Below are 21971 nucleotides of genomic sequence, written 5' to 3'. Positions count from 1 at the left end.
ATCGGAATGTATGAAACTCCATATACAGCTGATAGAAGGCGCAAACAGAACTGGCCAAGCATACAACAATGGAACAAACACGTGGCAAGCTCGCGCTTTCGATTCATGGAAAATTAAATTCGATCAGCTGATTGATAAAATTATTTTAAGCTTTCCAATGATTACAACATATGTTAGAATATCATGTGTCAATTATCTCAGTTCCATATGGCATTCACCTTATCATGTAAATAACCTTACTAAATAGGATCCTTTTTCATCCTTTGAAACCCTTCGAGGAAAAATATCTCAAAATCCGTTCTTAGTGCGCGTCTAGCATGTTTGAAGAATATTTGTGTAGAGTTTTAAGTCTGTAGGCCAATTAGTTTGAGCTGTAGTGTGATTTTACATGAAAATTTTCAAAAAATTTCCTCTCCTGGTCCTCTCTGCTCCTGATCGGAATTTTTCTGCATCGATCTAATTTTTTTTCGTAGCTGAACAAAGTTCCTCTTGACTTTGCTGTGAAATGAACGGTTAAAAAGTACAAAATTTTTGGGGGGCCCAGCTCTCTCAAGGGGGCAAATTTCTGAAAATCCTTTCTTAGTGGATGTTTTCAGGCTACCATAAACAATTGTGCAAAGTTTCAAGTTTTTAAGCTCAGTAGTTTGGGCTGTGGTGTGATTTCAGTCTGTCGGGGCTTAGCCTTTTATAGATATAAGCTAAGCTAAATTCGGAAAAAAATTAATCTAGTCGGTCATCCTTCAGTAATTAATGAATGCAATATGAACAACTCTATTTTATGAGATGAATAATTTTTCCAACATTTTCCAGTTTCTCAATGATTAGGGAGTGATAATTATTTGTATAGGTCTTCCAAGGAACGATTATCTACAGCTGGTACCAATCAACTACACTAACTTCAACTCTAAACTACCTTTTTAATACCATTACACAATTTATCACAGAGTGACGTGTTTATTATACAGCTGGTATCCATTACAAACAGGTTTGTAATGGAATAATAAATAATTATTATTAGCCCCTCCTATTAAAATTTCAGGTCAGAAACCATCCTCAATATTCACACAACATATTCCCAAAGTTTCATGCCGTTCTGTCAAGTAGTTTATATATATATATATATATATATATATATATATATATATAATATATATATATATATATATTATATATATATATATATATTGAAGTTATTCATTCTTTTTTTTTCAATAGAGGAAGAAAAGATAAAGCTCATTAGCCTATTTTGATACAATTAAATTCAATTTAAATATTAGATATAGCTGCTTCAAAACCAAATGTGAAATTTGTCCAAGTAAAATGGTGGACTGTATAAAAGGTGAATTTGTAGATTATGAAATTTAGTAGGGTTATCAGAAACTAATAAAAATCCACATATAAATTTGTAAGGAGGAAATTCCAATGTGCTTACATAATAATTATGTATTGAATGAAAGCAAATTGGCATATACAGCAAATGGTAACTCAGGATTGAGATTGAAATAAAAAATACCAAATGGAAGGTTGAATATAATTACAACTTAAGGTTAATCCAAATCTAATCAAAAGGCTTGATAAATAATGAGAAAAGACTGAATATTGAAAATCACAATTAAATGCTCAATTAAAAAAGGAGCTCAAGTAACAAATACAATAGTAATTAAAACATTGTATCCAGCACAATTTGTAATAAAAAGTTTTAAAAGAATAAGAAAGTTCAAAATCAAAGAAATGATGATCGATTACAAAACTTCAAAAGTTTTACAATGAATTTAAACAAATAAGCTGAAGAACAGTAGTCGCAAAGTTGAAGTAATAATCGATACATAAGACCTGCAAAGGTGCAAGATTCAAGAGACTAAATTGACACAAACGAAACTAGTAAAATACAAGTAAAAGAATGATGCTGATTGCTTACTTGAACTTAAGCAATGACAAAATCCAGGAGTAATATTCAAAACTTGCAATTGTTTGAAATATTTGAAGATTGAGTTACAACAATAAGATAATATGAATTTGAATGCTCATGAGCTTAAAACTTGATAGATAGAATTGAAACTTGAACAATCGAATGAGTTTGAGACTATTTAAACACTTAGAAATTTAAATGAAAATACATTAATATGTAAATTAATAATTGAAAAGTAAATAATTATTTTATTATAAAGATTACTAATTATTATCGATTGTAAAAACCAAAAGGATACAATCACCAATAAAAGATGAAGGCTTTGAAATTGGTGAAAAACACTCAATTAAAATGATTCACTGAATATTATTGATAGATTTGAGACAAGTCTGGGAAGGGAGAGCAAATATACTTTAAACTCAAAATATTCAATTTAGAAGAGATAGCACAAGATCTATAACCAAAGTGAATATTTTTCTACAATTAAAGTGATGTGAAAATATCAATATCATGATCTTAGAAAATCGAAAAGATTAAAATTTGAACTAAGAAAAAAAATGTTTAGAGGAAGGACTTAGCTCAGAAAGGTCGAAACAACAGCAGGCGAAGATGAGCACCAGTGTGTCCGCGCAGGCGCAGATCAGGATGAGACACTGAAACCAAGTTTTTGGAGACCAGCTGGACTCCAAGACGAATCTGGGCCGACAACAGTGAACCCATCACTGTTGTAAGAAACCGATAAAGCTCCGACGAAGACCCTCCAAGGGCAATGGTGAAATGGAATTCGAACGTACGGTAGTAGAGTATCCAGATACGAGACGTCGTGGTAGAAGAAACCAATTTTTCAATGAGTAGCATTGCAAAGATCCAGAATTGCAAGCTAGATGCGAAATCCAAAACAAGATGAATTTGGATTGAAAACTGAATGAATGAAGAGGTCTCAATACTGATAGAAAAGTTCATGTACACTGCAAGGTTGTGACGCAAAACTTTTAGTTGAGATAAATCACAAACTAATGGATCAATTTTGAATTGGTTAAGGGCGAGATGTGTAGCGCAAATTGATCTATCGAAATTAATGTTAACAGAAATCATACTTCATTAAAATACTTGAAGTTCCAAAGAAAGATTTAGGACCTCGACATAGTGAAAAGAACAGGAAAGAAGACGAAGCACAACGTCACAGTATACATATACAGTATGGAAACTTGGCTAGTACCCTGTCGCAAAAATCCGCCATCTTGTTAGGAGCGCCGCATTGTAATATAGTGAGGTCCATGTTATAATGACAGTGTGAGATTTGCAATGGTGTTGCTATCCATGTCTATCAGTCGACAAAGCAGATAGCGCTATCTCTTTCACGCTTTGCGATGTTGCCACATCGTTTATCAACAATGTAGAAATTCAACTAATTGACAAAATATTTAATCTCAATCATAAAAATTTATTATTACATCTTTAAAAAATATATTTTCTTGACAAATAAAATATGATTAACTATTTTCAACAATAATGAACAGTTAAATTCATCAGATATACCAGTATCAGCTGTTTGGGTGGCAAGGCTGAGATCTGGCAACCCTTTTCTCCTATCTTCCTACACTGCCATTATAACGTGGACCTTACTATAGTATTGATGGTAGGTTCGGATCACTTTAATGATCAGGATCAATTGATCTCGTTCACTGCCACGAGCCAATCAAAAGACCAGGATTGGAACTTCCTAAGGTCACGTGACGTGTCTAGTATTTGCGCCATGTAAGCATTTGTTGGATAGGCGTTTTATTGACAGTTTCCATTCTGTACCTATTCTGTGACAACGTTGTAGCTCAGACAAAGAAGCTTGAAGGAAGTGACTAAGTGACTCAAAAATACTGCCACACATATACTGACGAGAATACTAATATAATGAAAGATAATACAAATGTAAAAGATAATTAAAAATGATTACAAAAAATGAATATAGATTATTTATCTATAAGGATATCTAAAAAAACAAAATCGAAACCGCAAGTGGCAATGGAATCTCAACTGCGATACAAAAGGCAGTGAGATGCAGACACCAAAACACAACAACAGCTGACAGAAATCAAAAACGTCAACTAACCTAAAAATCTGGTGTGGTACACTCACACAACTTTCCTTGCTCATTGATCTATAAGCCTCATTCTTAAACGAGAATAATTTAGGGGAATAACATAATGCCGATTGGCGGCTGAATATTATTTAAAACTACGATCATACTATTGTATTTATATTATTGTTTTCAGAGTACATTTTCCTTTGTGTAAATAATTGTGAAATTTGATGATTTTTCAAGTCGTCAAAACAGCTGTTCTACAAATAAATTATCGACCAATACCAATACCAATACCTGCTATTACTTCAGGCCCCACAACTAATAAATGACGTCATAACATGTAGATTGATTCTTCCTGGGTCATAGTAGTTTATACTAGCTTAACAATGTAACTATTGTTACTGTATAGATTTTTTATTGGATGGAATACTATCTAAATTTCAGATTAAAGACATTTGTATTTTATTAAATATAAATTTTATTGAAATAAATACACTTTATTCCACAAATGCAATAATTTATCCATACTTTCAGCTTGATAGACATAGGCCTACTCGATTATTTAATTAATTTAATTTATTATCGATTTATTATTCGATTATTTAATTTAATTTTCTCTGTTGATGTTGAATCGTTAATAAGATTTTTCTTCGCACATTGAATGTTTCTAAAATCAATAACTTTTTCATTACTCATTTTTCATTGCATGTGTATCAACTTTTTCGCAGGTCAAACACAGAACATACGGGAAACAGTTTCTATAGAAGTCCAACCAAAAATATTGTAAGATAAAACTTTAATACGAACAATAACACTTGATGATAAATAAAGTAGAAAAGTTGGAGCAAAAAAAGATGACTGTGACGGGATTTGAACCTGCAAACTACAGCATCAGATTCAGAAGCCCTCTGCAATCGGCTATTCAGGCTTGGAAATAGGGGGCTAATTATCATAATCTTTTGGCATTATCATTTCATCATTATTTTGGAATTGCCAAAACCTGGGTCTGTAAAATGTATTAATAATTATTAGCCCCCTATTAAAATTTTTGGTTAGAAACCATCCCCAATTTTCACACAACATATCCCCAAAAATTCATGCCGTTCTGTCAAGTAGTTTTTAAGTCTATAGGGAACAAACAAACTAACACACAAACAGACATTTATATATATATATATATATATATATATATATATATATATATATATATATAATATAGATTGTGTCAGTGACAATGCTATCAGGATTCAACTTAAATTCAAAAAGTTCATCCAATACCAGTATTCAATTTATCAGATCCTGATAAACTTGGAAATTACATTGCAATTGATGAAATTGGAAATCATTCAATAATATATCAGTTCTTTGTCGATTTATTTCATTCCCACCATGATTATTTATTTCTATGATATCATTTAGATATTTGAAATCATAAATTCTATTGTACTTTTCAAGATCAAGTTATGATTTTTATAATAAGGGGTTACCGATATACATAGCTTTGAATATAGAAATTGGCCATTTTTTGTGTATTAGAATATGGGCTTGATTTTGGACCGCCTTGACGAGCCAAGAAGAATAAGATGTAGTACGATGAAATCTGAGCATTTTGTCAAAAGTTATAAGGGTTTGAAATTTTGATCCTTGAGGTGTCCTCAAGCGCGCCTCTCCACTAGGAAATACTAGAATGAAGTGTATCTAACGGGTGATTCTCGTAGAAAATAATCTCATGAACTTATATCATTGTGCGAAATATCAATGTGAGGGCAATGTAGTTGGTGATGATGGTTGAAGATGAAAATTAGGTGTTTTTCACAATACAAGGAGCATTGTTGTCAGGTGTACCTGGAAATCTATATGAGATAGAGCGCTCTACCTGATCTCAGATTGTAGAACACAAAAATACGTCCAGAGGGATTTTGAATTATACATCTGAATGTTAACAATCGGAAGATATTGTTGATCAAAAACTAAAATTCAACAAAATTGATTTTTTATTCAAATTTCACTAATTTTTGAAAAATCATAACTCACTACTCATTGGAGATAAAGAGTTCCGAATGATCTCATTTTATCCAGAATTTCATAATCTAGAAAAAAGTCTAGAGCAAATTTTTCTGTCCGATTACGAGATTTGACAGAAATAGCTGAAAACTGGAAAATGAGCCGAAAATACGAGGTTTTTGGGCCATCCTGTATCTAGCACAAGGAAATTTTGCATAAAGAAATTGGTTCTGGACTTCTCTCATGTACCCAAATAATATATTGAAGAATCAAAACTACAATTTAAATTGCAAGCACACCCCCTTTTTTATGTCTATATTTACTGGACTACACTTCTCAACTACTGAACTGATTAACTTGAAATTTTCATAAAGATTCTTCATTTACCGAGGATAGTTAAAGGCCTATTTCTATTTTTATCAATCAATTAATTATAATTTTAATAATAACTCTGTTCAGATAATTATTTACAGCTATTTACTTTATTCAGCTACTTTATTCACTCTAGATTTATCTATAGTGAGGTCCACGTTATAATGGCAATATTTGATGTTGCTGTCCTAGCCTATCATTCGACAAAGCAGATATGGCTATCCTTTTCTAGCTCCGCAACGATGCCAAATCGTTCTCAACAATGCAGAAAATGCTAAACTCCATTGAGTTATTAATTGCATGTGTCATTGCATTCAATAAATAATCCACTCGACAGCTTAATCATGAATAATTTTCTTTATTGTGATTTTTACAGTAATATTGAACTTTGGAGGAAACTCCTTTTCCTTTTATATTATCCTGCAAATGTAAAATTAAAAAATATATACGACGAAGCGCAATTCAAAAAGGAACATACCTGTCAAATTTCATAAAATCTTAGTGCTTTGCACTGGTAAAAATTTTGTGTTTTGAAATGAAAACTTGACGAACAAGAAACTGAAAACCTGACAAATCGTAAACTGGACGGGCTGAAAACTTAACGTACTGAAATTTTGATGAACTGAAAATAGGCCTATAACTATAATCGATAAATTAAGAATCTCTATGCAAAATCTCTAGTTAATCAGTCTAGTTGTTCAGACATAATGATGCGTCATTCGTGAATTTCCTATCGCGTTCGAGTATAACCACCAGTGGCAAAGCTAAAGGGGAATCTAAGAGTCTGAGACTCCTTAAATTTATTATGATTGTTGTGAATATCATTTTTTATTATATTATTTCTTTGCAAATTTGGATAAGAGCTGGCCAGACCGCCTTCCAAACTGTTCTGTGGCTCTGTCTGGCCGACAGCAGACGTGCTATCTATTTATTCAACATGGTGAGTCTTCTACTCACGAGACTCAATTCATTCATAATGGGCGTGGCGTATTGTATGGTTGCTATGACAACGTGACGTAGCACCATAGCTTCGTAGTAGGACTTGGAGTCTAGGCTCTTGGAGTCTAGTCCAGGCTCTACAGCTGGGTTCATAGTTCGAGTTCCGTATCGATGTTGAAATACATCTTGATGTATCGAAAGGTCGACATCGAAACAATCGTCTTCAAACATCGATCATCGATGCTTTTCAAAATTTGAAGATTTCAAATAAATCAGTTGGTTTGTGGCATTTGTGGGTGTGGCTCGTGTAACACTTGGCTTGTTCTTAACCTACAACTCGGTTTTGGCGGTATGCTTTGGTTTACTCAACAATAATGAAACTAAATACTTTTTCAATTTCAGATTTATCTTCAATTTGTTGTTGAACTTTTAGCATAATTTCTTATTTCTAAGTAATGGATGAGTGTAGTGATCTGGTGAAGTATTTGCTTCAAACTCCGTTTTCTTCTTTGTCTTTTGAATAAAAATATGCTCTGAATGACAAGCGATAAGCTTTAGACTCCCCTTTTAGTTATAGGTAGCTTCGCCACTGATAACCAATACCTCCGTAAACAAAGCCATAGTGCATTCTGGTGACGTCAGTACAGGTAGGGCTCCTACACCAATTAAAAGTTGTTGATTTCAGCTGATCTATATCTGCTAGTGTTTTTATTGGTGTAAGAGCCCTACCTGTGCTGACGTCATCATAATGCTTTGTTTACGGAGGTAGTGGTATAAGCCTATTCTTTCCTTAATAATTATATTATAGATTAATCAGCTGTCGTGTGGATTATTAATTTCATGCAATGACGCATGCAATTAATAACTCAGTGTAGCTGAGCGTTTTCTATCCACCTTTCTCTGCTTTCAACTCGGGCTGAACAGTTGCCCGAGGAAATTAGCTTTTGATGATGATAGTTGTTTACAACAGATTATTAGAATTCTCGATACACGAACCCAAACGGCCAAATCAGCTATTAGTCAATAAAGCCATTAGCCATTTATCTCGGACAGGACAGAATTTACTCTGATGGACAGTATTAGAGGAGGCCGTGGTTTGTAACTGCGCGAGGTCTACTGTTCACAGAACTACTTATATTATAATGTTTTTCCAGTGAAAACAAATTATTTTTTCTGGTGTTCCCAGTGAAAATAATTGACTATTTCAAGATATTTTTGAATAAATTGGAATGTGTGTGTGTGTTAACAGGTGGAGTGCCAATCGTTGCCAGATTACAGAAGAGATATGCAGAAGCAGCCAGACAACAGTCACAACATCAACTCGACCGAAATAGTTGTCTCTCTGAATCCAGCTGAGCACTTCCCACCCGACTTCCATCAACAGAGCAGTAAGCATGAACCCAATATGTTTATAAATGGTTGGAATGATGGATTACATGAGCGCAATAAATTCACCTCAAATGTTCCACGAATCGGCAACAGGAAACGCTACAGATGTAGACTTTGTTTCAAAAGTTTCACAACAATATGGTATTTGAAAGTACACATGGATAGTCACAAAGGAACGGAATACGCCTGCAATATTTGCAACAAAACGTTCACTTCCAGACTATCCTACACAGTGCATCAGCACATTCATCAAGGCAAAGAGTTTTCTTGCGAGAAATGCAACAAGACCTTCACCACTAGAGCTGGTTGGAAAATTCATATGGACATTCATGAAGGTAAGACCTACCCTTGTACTGTTTGTAATAAAACATTAACTACCAAGAATGGGTTGAAGCTTCATATGAATATCCATATTGGCAAGCAGTTCACCTGTCAACTGTGTAACAAAAGTTTTGCTACAAAATGGTATTTCAGAGACCATATGCGATGTCATCAAGGTATAATGTACACTTGCAACCTATGTGGCAAGGGCTTTACAACACGCATGAGTTTGAAATTGCATATGGACATTCATGAAGGTAAACAGTACACGTGTGATGTATGTAACAAGTCGTTCTCAGCCAAGAGTACCCTGAAAATGCATATGAACTGTCACAGCGGTGAAATGCATACATGCACTTATTGCAACAAGAGCTTTACAACAAAGTCCTATTTGAAAGTGCACCAAGAAGGTAGTGAAGAAACAAACATTACCTGCTACTTTTGTAGTGAGTCATTCACTAGAAAATGTGTGTTCAAAGCACATCTTGAACGTCATATGGGCGAACAGTTGACTTGCAAAATATGCAACAAGAGCTTCACTACGAAAGCTGGCCTGAAACTGCATATTGACATGCATGAGGGCAAGAATTATCCATGCGAACTTTGTGAGCGAAGTTTCTCTTCGAAAGCTGGCCTCAAGTTCCATATGGACATGCACGAGGGAAAGGAGTATCCTTGCGAGTTATGCAACAAAACCTTCACTACCAAATGGTACTTGACCGCTCACCTTCACAGTCATCAGGGTAATCAACCGATTTGCACTTTGTGCAATAAAACTTTCACAACGAATTATAGTCTGAAACTTCACATGGAAATGCATGCAGGAAAGGTATTGAGGTGTGAACAGTGCGATAAAAATTTTACCACAAAGACTGGTTTGAAATTGCATATGGAAGCGCATGAAGGCAAACGTTATCCTTGTGTTGTATGTAATAAAACATTCACTGCTAGAAGTTCGTTGAAAATACATCTGAACATGCATACTGGGGAGTCGTTTGCTTGTGAATTTTGTCTGAAAAGGTTTTCCACTAAGGCGTATCTGAAAATACATCAAGATGCTAGTGAGCAGAAGTTTTTCTCGTGCTACTTTTGTAACGACACGTTCAACAGGAAGTGTTCGTTTCGTGTGCATCTGGAAAGCCATGGTGGCGATCAGCTGACTTGCAAGATTTGTGACAAAGTATTCACCACCAAAGTTGGTCTCAAACTGCATATTGATGCCCATGAGGGCAAAGAGTACTCGTGTACCATTTGCAACAAGAGTTTCGCTTCCAAATGGTATTTAAATGTGCATATGGATAGTCATGATGGTAAGCAGCCGACCTGTGAGATCTGCAAGCGTTCATTTACGACTAATTACAGTCTCAAAATGCACATGGACAGTCACGAGGGCAAGGGATATTACTGCGAAATCTGCAACAAGAATTTCACTACCAAAACCGGTCTGAAACTGCACATGGACAGTCATGAAGGCAAGCGCTACCCTTGTGAGTTCTGTGAAAAATCTTTCACAGCGAAAAGCTCCTTGAAAATTCACATAAATGGTCATTCAGGTGAACAGTACACGTGTGACTTCTGTTTGAAGAGTTTTACAACTAAATCTTACTTGAAAATACATCAGAGCAACAATCAGGAGGAAAAACATTTCACATGCGAGATGTGTGATGCCACTTTCACTCGCAAGTGTGCGATGCGCGTGCATTCAGAGACTCACGATGGAGATGAGCTGAGTTGCAAGGTGTGTGACAAACGCTTCACCACCAAGGTCGGTCTCAAACTGCATCTAGACATACACGAAGGCAAGCAGTATACCTGCGACCTGTGTGACAAGTCCTTCTCGACCAAGTGGTACTTCAAGGCTCACTTGAGTAGTCATGACGGCAACAACATAGCCTGCGAAGTGTGCAATGAAAACTTCACCAACAAAGCCGACCTGAAAGCACACTTGGAAATCCACGGTGGCGACAAGAATATCTGTGAATTTTGTACTCGAAGTTTCTCATCGAAAGGCTACTTAAGAATGCATCAAGATGTCAACGAAGAGAAACCTATCTCTTGTTCTATTTGTGAGGACAAGTTCACTTCCCGTTGTGCATACAAAATGCACCAGGAAGCTCATGCCGAGAAGAATGAAATTAAATGTGACATTTGCCAAAAAACATTCAATACTGAATCGTATCTGAAGCTGCACATGAAGTTCCACAAGCGCAGACGGCATACTTGCAGTGTGTGTAACAAGAGTTTCATTAAAAAACGTCATCTAGAGTCACACATGAATTCTCACAACAAGGTTGTTGAAGAAGAGAAAAGTCATCCTTGCACTTTATGTGATAAATCTTTCTCTGATGAAAACAAACTACGATTGCATTCGTACAGCCACCAAGAAGATAAAGAAAAGAAGATTTACAAATGTGAATTATGTGATGAGAACTTTACATCTCGCGAAGGTTTCAATCTACATGTCTACGGTCACGGAGATGAGTATGTGTTTGAGAAAAATACCTGCGAGCATTGTAGTCGTAGTTTCACATCAAGTTCGGCTTTGAAAATCCACCTGGATGCTAGTGAAGATACAACTTCAATCGTCTGTGAATATTGCGACCAAAGATTTGAGAAAAAGTGTGCTTACAAAGTGCATGTAGTCGACAACCATCAAGAAGAGAAGCTGACTTGCAAACTTTGCAACAAGGTGTGTAACTCAGTTTCGGCTCTCAAGTTGCACATGGAGTATCACGAGAACAAAGAGTTGCCCTGTGAGCTTTGTGACAAGGTGTTCCCTACCAATAACGCCTTGAAACTGCACTTGTCGATACACGATAACGAAGAGAAGACTTGCGAGTTTTGTAACCGTACATTCACCACTAAATCCTACAAAGCTACTCATCTGGAAAATAATGAGGAGAGCAATATAGATTGCGAGTATTGTTCGGAGAAGTTTACAAGGCGTTGTGCGTACAAAGTTCACTTGGAACAGTGTCACGACGACGAGCAGCTTATTTGCAAGCAGTGCAACAAAACGTTCGTCACCAAACACGGTCTCAGGCAGCACATGGACAACCATGAAGGCAAGCGGTACCCTTGCACTGTTTGCGACAAGACCTTCTCAGCTAAGAGTTCTCTGAGGATACATGTGGAAAGTCACACCGGCGAGCAACACACCTGCGACTTCTGCCACAAGAGTTTCACCACCAAGTCTTACTTGAAAGTGCATCTTGAAGGCAACGAGCAGGAAAAGGACCTCAGCTGTGACTACTGTGATGAAACATTCACAAAAAAATGTGTGTACAGAGTTCATATTGAGACGCATAACGGAGATGACTTGAATTGTAAACAGTGCAGCAAAACGTTCACGTCAAAACTAGGCCTTAAATTGCATATGGACATGCATAAAGGTAAACAGTATCCTTGCCAGGTATGCAACAAAGTTTTTAACTCAAAAAACGGACTCAACTTCCATAAAGATACCCATTCAGGCAAGGAATATACTTGTGAAATCTGTACCAAAACATTTCCAACCAATCGACGTCTCAAACAACATATGGATTCACACATCACCAAGCTTACTAATTCGTGTGATGAATGCAACCAGATGTTCCCATCTAAAGCTAGTTTGAAACAGCATATGAGGGAAACACATGAAGGAGTTGAAGAGGAGTATAATGATGACATAGAAATTAAAGAAGAGGACATTTCTTTGGAAGCATTCGAATCTGAGTTGATTGAAGAAGAGGAAGATATTGAAGATGCAGTTGTGAAAATGGAAGTGGAGGAGGAAGAGATGGAGTTGGAGGAGAAGCCACAAATTGATGACTCTGAAAATGACAGCACAACTTGCAAAACTGACTCTTCAAATCCGGCCAGCAAAGAAAATCATGACAACTCTAAATTAGAAAATATCACGGAAAATTGTAAAACATCGTCTACTAGCTCTGACGACGACAAAAAAACAGGAGAACAAGTGAGAAGCCCTGACAATAACGCCTGCGAAAGCAATGAACATCAAAACGCTTGTGACTCATGTGAGAAAAAGTTTGAATCGGCCGAAGCATTGAAAGTGCACAAACTCAGTCACAGCTCGGATCACGTTTGCCACATTTGCCAGAAGACATTCAGCTCCAAGTTTTACCTGAAGGTGCATGTCAACAGTCACGAGAGCAACTTGTTCGCCTGTCACATATGCAACAAGGAGTTCATCACAAAAGAGTCACTTGACGAACACACTAAAGAACATACCAAGTAACTTGATGCATCTTAAATTAACGCATACAAATTAATTATAGAATATTCCTATCGGTGTTGAAATTCGAATCAATTATTATTGTTTAGATTGAAATTACTATATAAAAAATATTGCTCCATTTTGATAGAAATCAAAAAGTGTTAGTTCAACTCTTATGTTTCATTATATTGGAAACTATACATTGTTTGCAAATTACATTGGGAATCAAAATGTAAAGCATTAGTTAGAACAATACTGATTGTTATATTGTTACACGTACCACTTTTCCCCACATCACACTTATACTTATTATCCTTGTAAGTCGATGTTATTCTATCATATGTATGATAAATTAGTATTTCCACTTATTGATGTTGTCTGTTGAGTCAAGTTCTGTGTCTAGCTTAGAAGATATATTGGGTAGAGTATTTTAGGATTATAATGTATAACTGATATTAGTAGATTTATAATATTCCAATTATTGTAATATAAAAACATGCATTCAATGTAATTACTTATTTTTTTGGGCAGTTCAAAATTGACTCGATTTTAGCAAATTTATCATAAATACAAAAATGTAAAATAATATTGATATATTCATTGTCATAATCATTTACTAATGTATATTTTCCATTATTTTTTCGTGTTGGAATTTTGTTTTATTTTTCATTTTATTGTCTTATAATAATTACAAGTTTAAGGTCTTATTTTTCCCTCGTCTACTTTTAACCAACATGTTATTAATGATGATAGCAAATCCAGCTTTGATATTTGTATCAATATTATTATAAATGGTTAAAGGTTTTCCATTATAATGTCAAATACTAATAGAGTTAATCCAACAAACGTAATGTCTTCTCAGTATTTGACATCAATGTTCATTTATCTTTAGAAAAGTTTTGTGTTTCGTTCTTATTATTTTGATTATTGAAGACTGTTTAGTGTTTTAACCCTTTGAGTGTTTAAAGCATGGCTGATTCGTACATAACATTTTTATGGGTGTCGTAAATGTTCATTCTTTATATCAATGTTCATATTAATTAAAGAAATATGTGACCTTGCCGTTGCCAATAGTGCCTCTTCATTCGATTATTTATCAAAACCCAATTCAATGTTTTAAATGGATCGTTACCGTATAGACTACAACGGTATTTACAAAACATCAAAGTACAATATTATTGCTTTCAAGCCGATAATAATAGTAATAATAACAGTTTCAATCAATTTGATAGAAATAATTAATATCACAGTACAATTTATAGAATAGTACGAGCATTCTATTGATGTTGTTTTAAAGTAACTATTGTTACTATTCATTTTCCTATATATTAACGATAATACACTATTTTGTCATACAGTAATCATCATTGAAATTGCCAGTTATAGATTCAAAGTAATCTGTTACTAAATTCGATGAATTATTCCTGAACTTTTCACCCAATTTGGAAATTTCAATGTAATTTTTTTACCTCAACTTGTTTTGATCTTATAACGCTTTCCGCTGTTTATAATTTTTAAAGCTTTTCACTTAATTTAATTAATGATTTTCACTGATGATTGTAACAATGAATCTTCTCAGGTAATTAATTGCAACGCCTTAGATAAATATTCAAAATTGACTACCATTATCACCGAATAATATGTGAATGGATATATTTTCACATTTTTAGGTGTATTTGGTTGATTGATTTCACATTTTTACGGTGAATTCGTTCTTGTATACACAAGATTAGAATCTATAGAGATGTAATGATTGTAATGAAAATAGCTTTTTTAAGTTTTAAGATAACACCATAAAATGTATGAATATTGTATTTTCTTGCAGTTACAAATCTAGAGACTGTCACTCATATAATAAGGGTCAATTAAACTTTATTTATCTTTTAGTTACTTATTTGATAGATTTTTATACTATTCTTTGTAATGTGACTAGCTTCTCCTAAGTATCTGTCCATTGGGCTGAAAATTGTTCTTGTTTTAGGATTTTTTTCGAACTTTGTTATTGTTTCCTCATGTTATAGCTTCTGTATGTACATAGAACTCATAGAACATAGAAAAATTACATAATTACATGGAATGGATATATAAACAAAGTTTGTAACATGTCTATTAATTTCGAAATGGTATTATTTGGTGAGATGATACTGATATCCAGAAATGTATTGTGTAAAAAATAATGGAAAACAATTTTCTTTGAAAAAATGTGGTATGTGTGATTATACGTTATACGTATGCGTTATACAATAATATTAGCTAATGAATTTCTATCACATATGACTGTGTATTTTGGACATACTATGCATATTTAGATTATTTTAGGACCAATGCTATTTTAGGTAGAATTGGTTATGGGATATAGGATAGATGTTTACGGTATAAAAATTGAATTATTGTCAATATTCTCTATAATAGATACTTTTTAGAATAGTATAATACTATAATGCTTGGTAGTTTGACGTGTGACTTCTAGAATAATTCATCAACCAAGATCAATTTTGATGAAGGGCCAACTCTATGCCAATTATATGAGATTAGCAATGCACAATAAATTACCCATCAAATACGAAATTCAAAATTAATAAATTTATTACCCTCTCTGGAATTGAAACTATGAAATTGAAATTTCAAGCAATAAAAACATACTAAATGCAATGCATTAATAATTTTATTAGAGCTAAGTTATAATACAAATTATAATTGAAGCCACATATAATTTCTGATTTTAATATTCTTATTAAATTTGACATGATGAAAATAATCAATGAATTTTACAATTATAGTAACTTGTTATTTATTTTATTTTTGTTGAGTACGGTAAATAATTATATAATGTATGACTGTGAGTACTATGTGCCAAGTTCAGGAGATGGTTTAAAATGATAAAACTTATTTTATAATCAGTAGTTTATCTTCAGAAGAAAAGCAAAGTACAGGGAGTTTCCTCGTTCATGATTAATACATTTACGTTGAATTTAACATAGCTGGTATATTTGGTATCATCTCACTTCAAAGCATGATATTGTAAACATATAACTATAGAGTGAGTAGGCTAGAGATAATGAATTGAATGTTGTACATTATATCTATGGATAATATTAATTTGTGAAATAGAAGAATTTGTTTATTGAATATTCCTCATGAAATATAGAAATGCATATTTGAGTAAGTTACTGTAGATCGCTTCTAGTTCATGAATTGAAATAATCACTAGCAGAAAAATTTGAAAAATTATCCTGCTCTAAAGAATTTTATCTTGATAATAATGACAGGATTTTATGAATAATTATGATTGGAAAATGTCTAGTCCATAATCCAGTTTACAGCTTACAATTTTATTTAGAATTTATTTGAATGATTATTATTATTTATCTAGAGACTGAAAAAGAAAATAATATATACCAACCTGAAAACTGGTTTTGGTGCTAATTTTCATTGAGAATATATCTGTACGTACCTATTTATAGTAATGTAATGAAAGATTATATTACGAAGTGTATGAGTATTTTCTGTTTTTGCAACAAATATATTGATCGTTCATATGCTTCCAATCATCCAAAATCATCTAATCATAGGAAAATACTCTCATTCTTCACATAACAACGTCCTATGCTCCATTGTTTTGAAAATAATAAAATTAAATTGAAAATCTTATAGTAATATTATGATCGAGATATAACAAAAGGCTCATCCAAAACTGCTTTTATTCCACGTTTTAATATCCCAATAATCGACTCATTGATGCCTCTCAATATTTCAATATCTTGAAAAGAAAATTAAGTCAATCAATATATAGAACAAAAAAACTACAGCAACAAATAATATATTACAAGTAGTATATATTTTAGGAAACTGTTAATAATTCATAATTATCATATAACATAACTACTCCTTTCATCTAGCCGCAAGTAGCTTTATACTATTGTGTCTTATGCTACCTCAAAGTGAAATCCTTGATTAGCTATGAAGTTGATATAATATGGGTGTGTATGAATTTTTACAAATACTGTATATTTCCACGTATTTATGGTCAGTACTCATTCACTTAATCAACTACTATATGTACTTTAAATTCTATAAATTTAATTCAGTATACAGTCTTATATGTATTCATACTTTTTCCAACAAATACATTATTTACAAAGCATTTTTGTTGATTGTCCACTGAATTTTCTCTGATGAAGATCATACTTGTAAAAGTAATTACTCAATATCCATATTCATTCATTCTAGCATTCATAGATGATATAATTATCATCTGGTTTCCTTCTGATGAAATTTCCGCATCCATTTTATTCAATAAAATTAGGCTCGTATTAGAGTAGGCAACCAGACGGCATCACCGGTCGCGCCAGCGGTTGTTTCACCGGTTACTGTACAGCCAGCCAGCCACGTCGCCATGAGTGAGTCATCACCAGTAAACCTACTGACTTACTTACTTAGAATTTTTTTTTTTTACTTACCTTAAAGTAAATTAATTACAAGTTATCTTCTGGCGAAATACATTTCCTCATTCTGGTGTTTGTTCCGGTTATGTCTACCTTTATTAGTGAAAACAATTCAAAAAGGATAATTTTAACATTCTCATGAAGGCCTAATTGAAAAATTTCTTTTCATCATTACAAAGTTCGTCGAAAAGGGTATAAAACAACTTTTGTTTCTCCAAGGGATAATATCGGATGCACGTGCATTTTCCTTGCCCGTCACCTACTTTTCTTTAACAAAAGAGCAAGAAGCAGCGTTTCTTCATATTTTTCAGACATTACGACCGCTCACTACACTAGCATCAAACAAACTGAACTCGTAGAATACAAAAATACAGTCGTGATGACGCAAAAGTGGTGACTGTGTGTAATAGGTGCCATTTGATTCAATACTCAGCGATAATCTTGGTCACCCAGCGGTGACTCGTCTGGTTACGGGGCAGAGTAGCCAGTCAGTCACCAAACGCTGGAGACGCAACCTGTTACTGTAATATAATAAGCGCCATAAGAACTAGTACCCAGCAACTAGTCGGGTCACCGGTGATGCAGCTTGGTTACCTAGTCTAATACGGGTCTAAAGGGTCTGTGTCTTTGAACGACTCGGAGCAAAATCACTACACACTAGTAGTGAGCAACGCTAGCCAGGTCTGTCATACTTTTCAAGGCTATCCTCTTCACCAAAATCTAAATCGTCCAATAATGGAGATAGAGGAATTTTGATTTCAGATTTGAATTCAGCGACCTCAAATTCGTTAACGCGTAAGTCCCATTTTCGAAAATACCCTAAAACAAAGGAAGTTATGGCTGTTTTTAATATAGCTTTCTATTATCATAGTAAACACGTAATATGTAATTATGTAAAAAATTGAAATATGTTTATTCTACAGCTAATAAAAATGTTGGGGAAACACCGGTATTATTATTGTTCAGTACTAGTACTTTCTTGCTTCAAGAAAGGTTCAACCAAGTTCTTCATAGAAATATAATTCTTCATTAATAACATTAAAGTGCTCACAGAGTTTTTATTTTCGACTATTTTAGAGTTCCCGCGAACCATTTTACTAATTCGAGGGCGCTGAATCCGAATCTGAAATCAAAACTTTGCTATCTCGAATTTAGGCGATTTAGATTTTTGGTAACTAAGCGCCAGGCCGGGAGAGCCTACACACTCACGGTTATTATTAGGTTTAATATTATACTACCAAATTATTTCTTGTTGATTGATCAAATATATTTATTTAATATTATACAAATTCTGCGTTTAATACTTACTCCTATTCAGCATTTTGTTTCAATTAAACAATTTTTTCTACAATAATCGAAATGGCCATTTGTCCCAATTTTGTTTGGCAGCACCTGTTTGTTGAATTGAGCAATAATAGCTCATTTACTTGAATCAAATTGTGATTGTTACATTTTCCTAATTCCTTTATGCATTATTACGTACCGTATATTGTATTTCATTTATTTCAATGTGATTTTTAATGATTATTATAATCATTTTGTTTTTTATGTAATGTTTTCATATTTTGTATTGGCAATACTCTGATAGTATTGCATAATGTTCTATAATTTGTGCAGTGCATTTGCCATTTAACCTTAAGTCTTAATATAAACATATTTTTTAGATACAGGTGCCAGCATAATTATTGATATCAAAATAGATTGAAGTCCCAATTCGAATCGAACTTTCCATTATCATATTATTTAGTGGTAATTACCACTTGTATTAGTTTGTAATTTTTGTTACAAGAGGCATTCTAATAATATTTTAATTACGTTCAAGTCTAGCTACAGAATTTTTTTTGTCAACTTTATAGACTTGCAGAAAATATTCTTTCAGCTGTAGGCTACTTCAAGTTTTGCTAGCATCTGTATTAACATGATATACTGTAATATTGGTAATAAGATTTCTAAAACATATTTATCCATTATCAGTCATGACAAACCACTTGATGTTAATAAACTCAAATTTTAAGAGTATTATTGTTTTCATTTATCGAAAGCCCTCTAGCCTACTTGTCAAGGTTTCTAGTATAATACATAGAGTGATTCATATGTATGGGAACCCTTCAATAAGTTGGGGACTGTTGTAGATAGGCCATAATACTGTAGGTATTCTACGATAAGTAGTTATTGGTCAAATATTCTACCTTTTGACGTACAAATGTATTTCAACCCCTCATAAGGGGGTGACTAAGGGTTTTAACTCAAATATTTCAAATGTAAACACCCATTGTCTGGTATATAATTTTATAGGCCTTTTTAACAAGAAAAATTGCATCAATAACAATTTTCTATGATACTTGTATCCAAAATGGCGGCTGATTGTAGTTTTAGTTTGTAAAGAAATGATTGGTAATACTTGGCTAACTAATCAAAATAAAGTGCGGGTCCTGTAGCTTTGCCTATCGGCCGGCGGAGGGCCGCTGGACTATAATACTAAAGCTAGGTTTACACTATGTAGCACAGCTATATATAGCTCTGCTACAAGTTCAAAGCGTGATACTGAAGATCTGCTATATAGCAATTATGAGCCTATTCTCTCTGCTATATAGCAGAAGATGAGCTATCAAAAATTCTCGGTAAACATCAAAGAGAATCTGAGCTATGTCTATATTTGCTTCATGTCAATTTTTGTTTATAGCTAGATGTAGCTGCTCCGTCCATGCAGGGACGTAAACAGGCTGTATTCCACCCGAGGCAAGAAATAAATTTGCCCCCCCCCTCATGACTCAAGTTTATTAATATACCAATGAACCAAAATATAAATATAGTTAATAAATTTCATTTTTTCAGAATTTATATACTTTTTGTCTAAAAGGAGGGAGATGGTAATTAAGTGCTCAATGTAGGATATCAAATGATCATTATTTAATTCCACAAACTATATAGGTATGATAAATCAATTTTTATACAGAACTAGCTGGCCCGGCGAACTTTGTACCGCCAAATAGTTAATGCATCACATGACAAACTTAAGCTGGATACACACTTGAGGAGGAGCGATGTGGCATTCTACATCCAGGTGCTTCTTGCTTATTGGTTTGAATGGAAGAACTCACACACTGAATCGAGCATGGTGTGGAACGGCGTGATAAGGTAAAATCAACACTTTGTACCACCAAGCCGCGCCTCCTCAGATGTGCTTAGCCTTATCTTAATCTGAAGCACTATGAAAACTTGAAAATTATCCAACAATCAGTATTCATATTTATATCTCAATATGGGCTTCCTATGTGCTTATTTAGTTGTGCAGCAGTTTATATTTTTAGTTATAGTTGAATGCAGCTTGCTGGGAATTTACAGAATTTCGAGTTCTACGACCCAAGTTAGGACGTCGTTCGTACCGCGACATTATAAAGAATTAAAATTTTGAGAATCAGTACAAATAAAATTGAAAAACACATGTATCGAAGGCTGTTGGATGACGCAAATTGTTATAACAGCTTATTTTTATTTCTGTGTGGCCAGCTCACAAATCTCTCATAAGGATTACATCTAAACTTTAAAGTACCGTAGGAAAGAGTCCTGAAGTAGGATTATAAATTTGTTAGGCCATAACATAAAAAACACAACTAAAAAAATAAAAAAGAGTGTGGCGCACTCACACAACTTTCCTTGCCGTTATGAAAATTTATCACCTGACGCTAGTATTCACGCTGTAATGGGCCCTACATGGGCTGTGTCTTCGAGAGATGCTCGGGTTACGGAATGTTGGAAAAAGGAATAAACACTTTTTGAGAGCAAGCTAAATAGTTCTGTTCTGAACAAAGCTCAGGCTAGAGCTACCAGAGGACTGTAGTTTACTATTCAAAGAATCAAATACAAACGAGGGGCAAAATTTAATCTTCAATTTGAGCCAGGTTATTTGTACAGTTAAACTCTGCATTAATGAACAATAAAAAGGAGCAAAAACTCACCAGATTTAATCCAATCTTGACTACTTGCCCCTTCGAAGCCTTTATTAGGTGTTTTGATCAGGTTCAGGGTGGGATGAAATCGGGGAAAAAGACAGGTTCTCGCTTCTGGGCAGCCTTTTCACGTTCAACTTGCAGGCTCTGCACTGTGTTTTGAACAAAGCTCAAACTGGATTCTTTATAAATTCAAATCCGATTCAAATTAATTCAATTTAAAACTATTTACGCTGTTATATTCATAATTCACACACACGACACTCAAACAATCATTTACAAGAAATTTCTGATCGAAATTACATGTCAAAATACAAATTGGATCTTGCACAACAACGGGGTG

The 21971-nt window shown here is 33.9% G+C and overlaps 1 protein-coding gene across 1 annotated transcript in view; it reads left to right on the top strand.

Moving 5' to 3' along the window:
• Nucleotides 1–19697, top strand: part of LOC111062424 (zinc finger protein 208) — a 28844-nt gene extending 9147 nt beyond the window's left edge. The window contains exon 3 of the mRNA XM_039432430.1: nucleotides 8554–19697. Coding sequence (XP_039288364.1) covers nucleotides 8554–13254 — 4701 coding nt within the window. The 3' untranslated portion in view covers nucleotides 13255–19697. The remainder of the gene's footprint in view (nucleotides 1–8553) is intronic.
• Nucleotides 19698–21971: the final 2274 nt, after the last annotated feature.

The sequence above is a fragment of the Nilaparvata lugens genome, chromosome 7 (genome assembly GCF_014356525.2).
Source record: "Nilaparvata lugens isolate BPH chromosome 7, ASM1435652v1, whole genome shotgun sequence".
Taxonomy (NCBI): Eukaryota; Metazoa; Arthropoda; class Insecta; order Hemiptera; family Delphacidae; genus Nilaparvata; species Nilaparvata lugens.
This window is presented reverse-complemented; position numbering and strand designations above follow the sequence as displayed.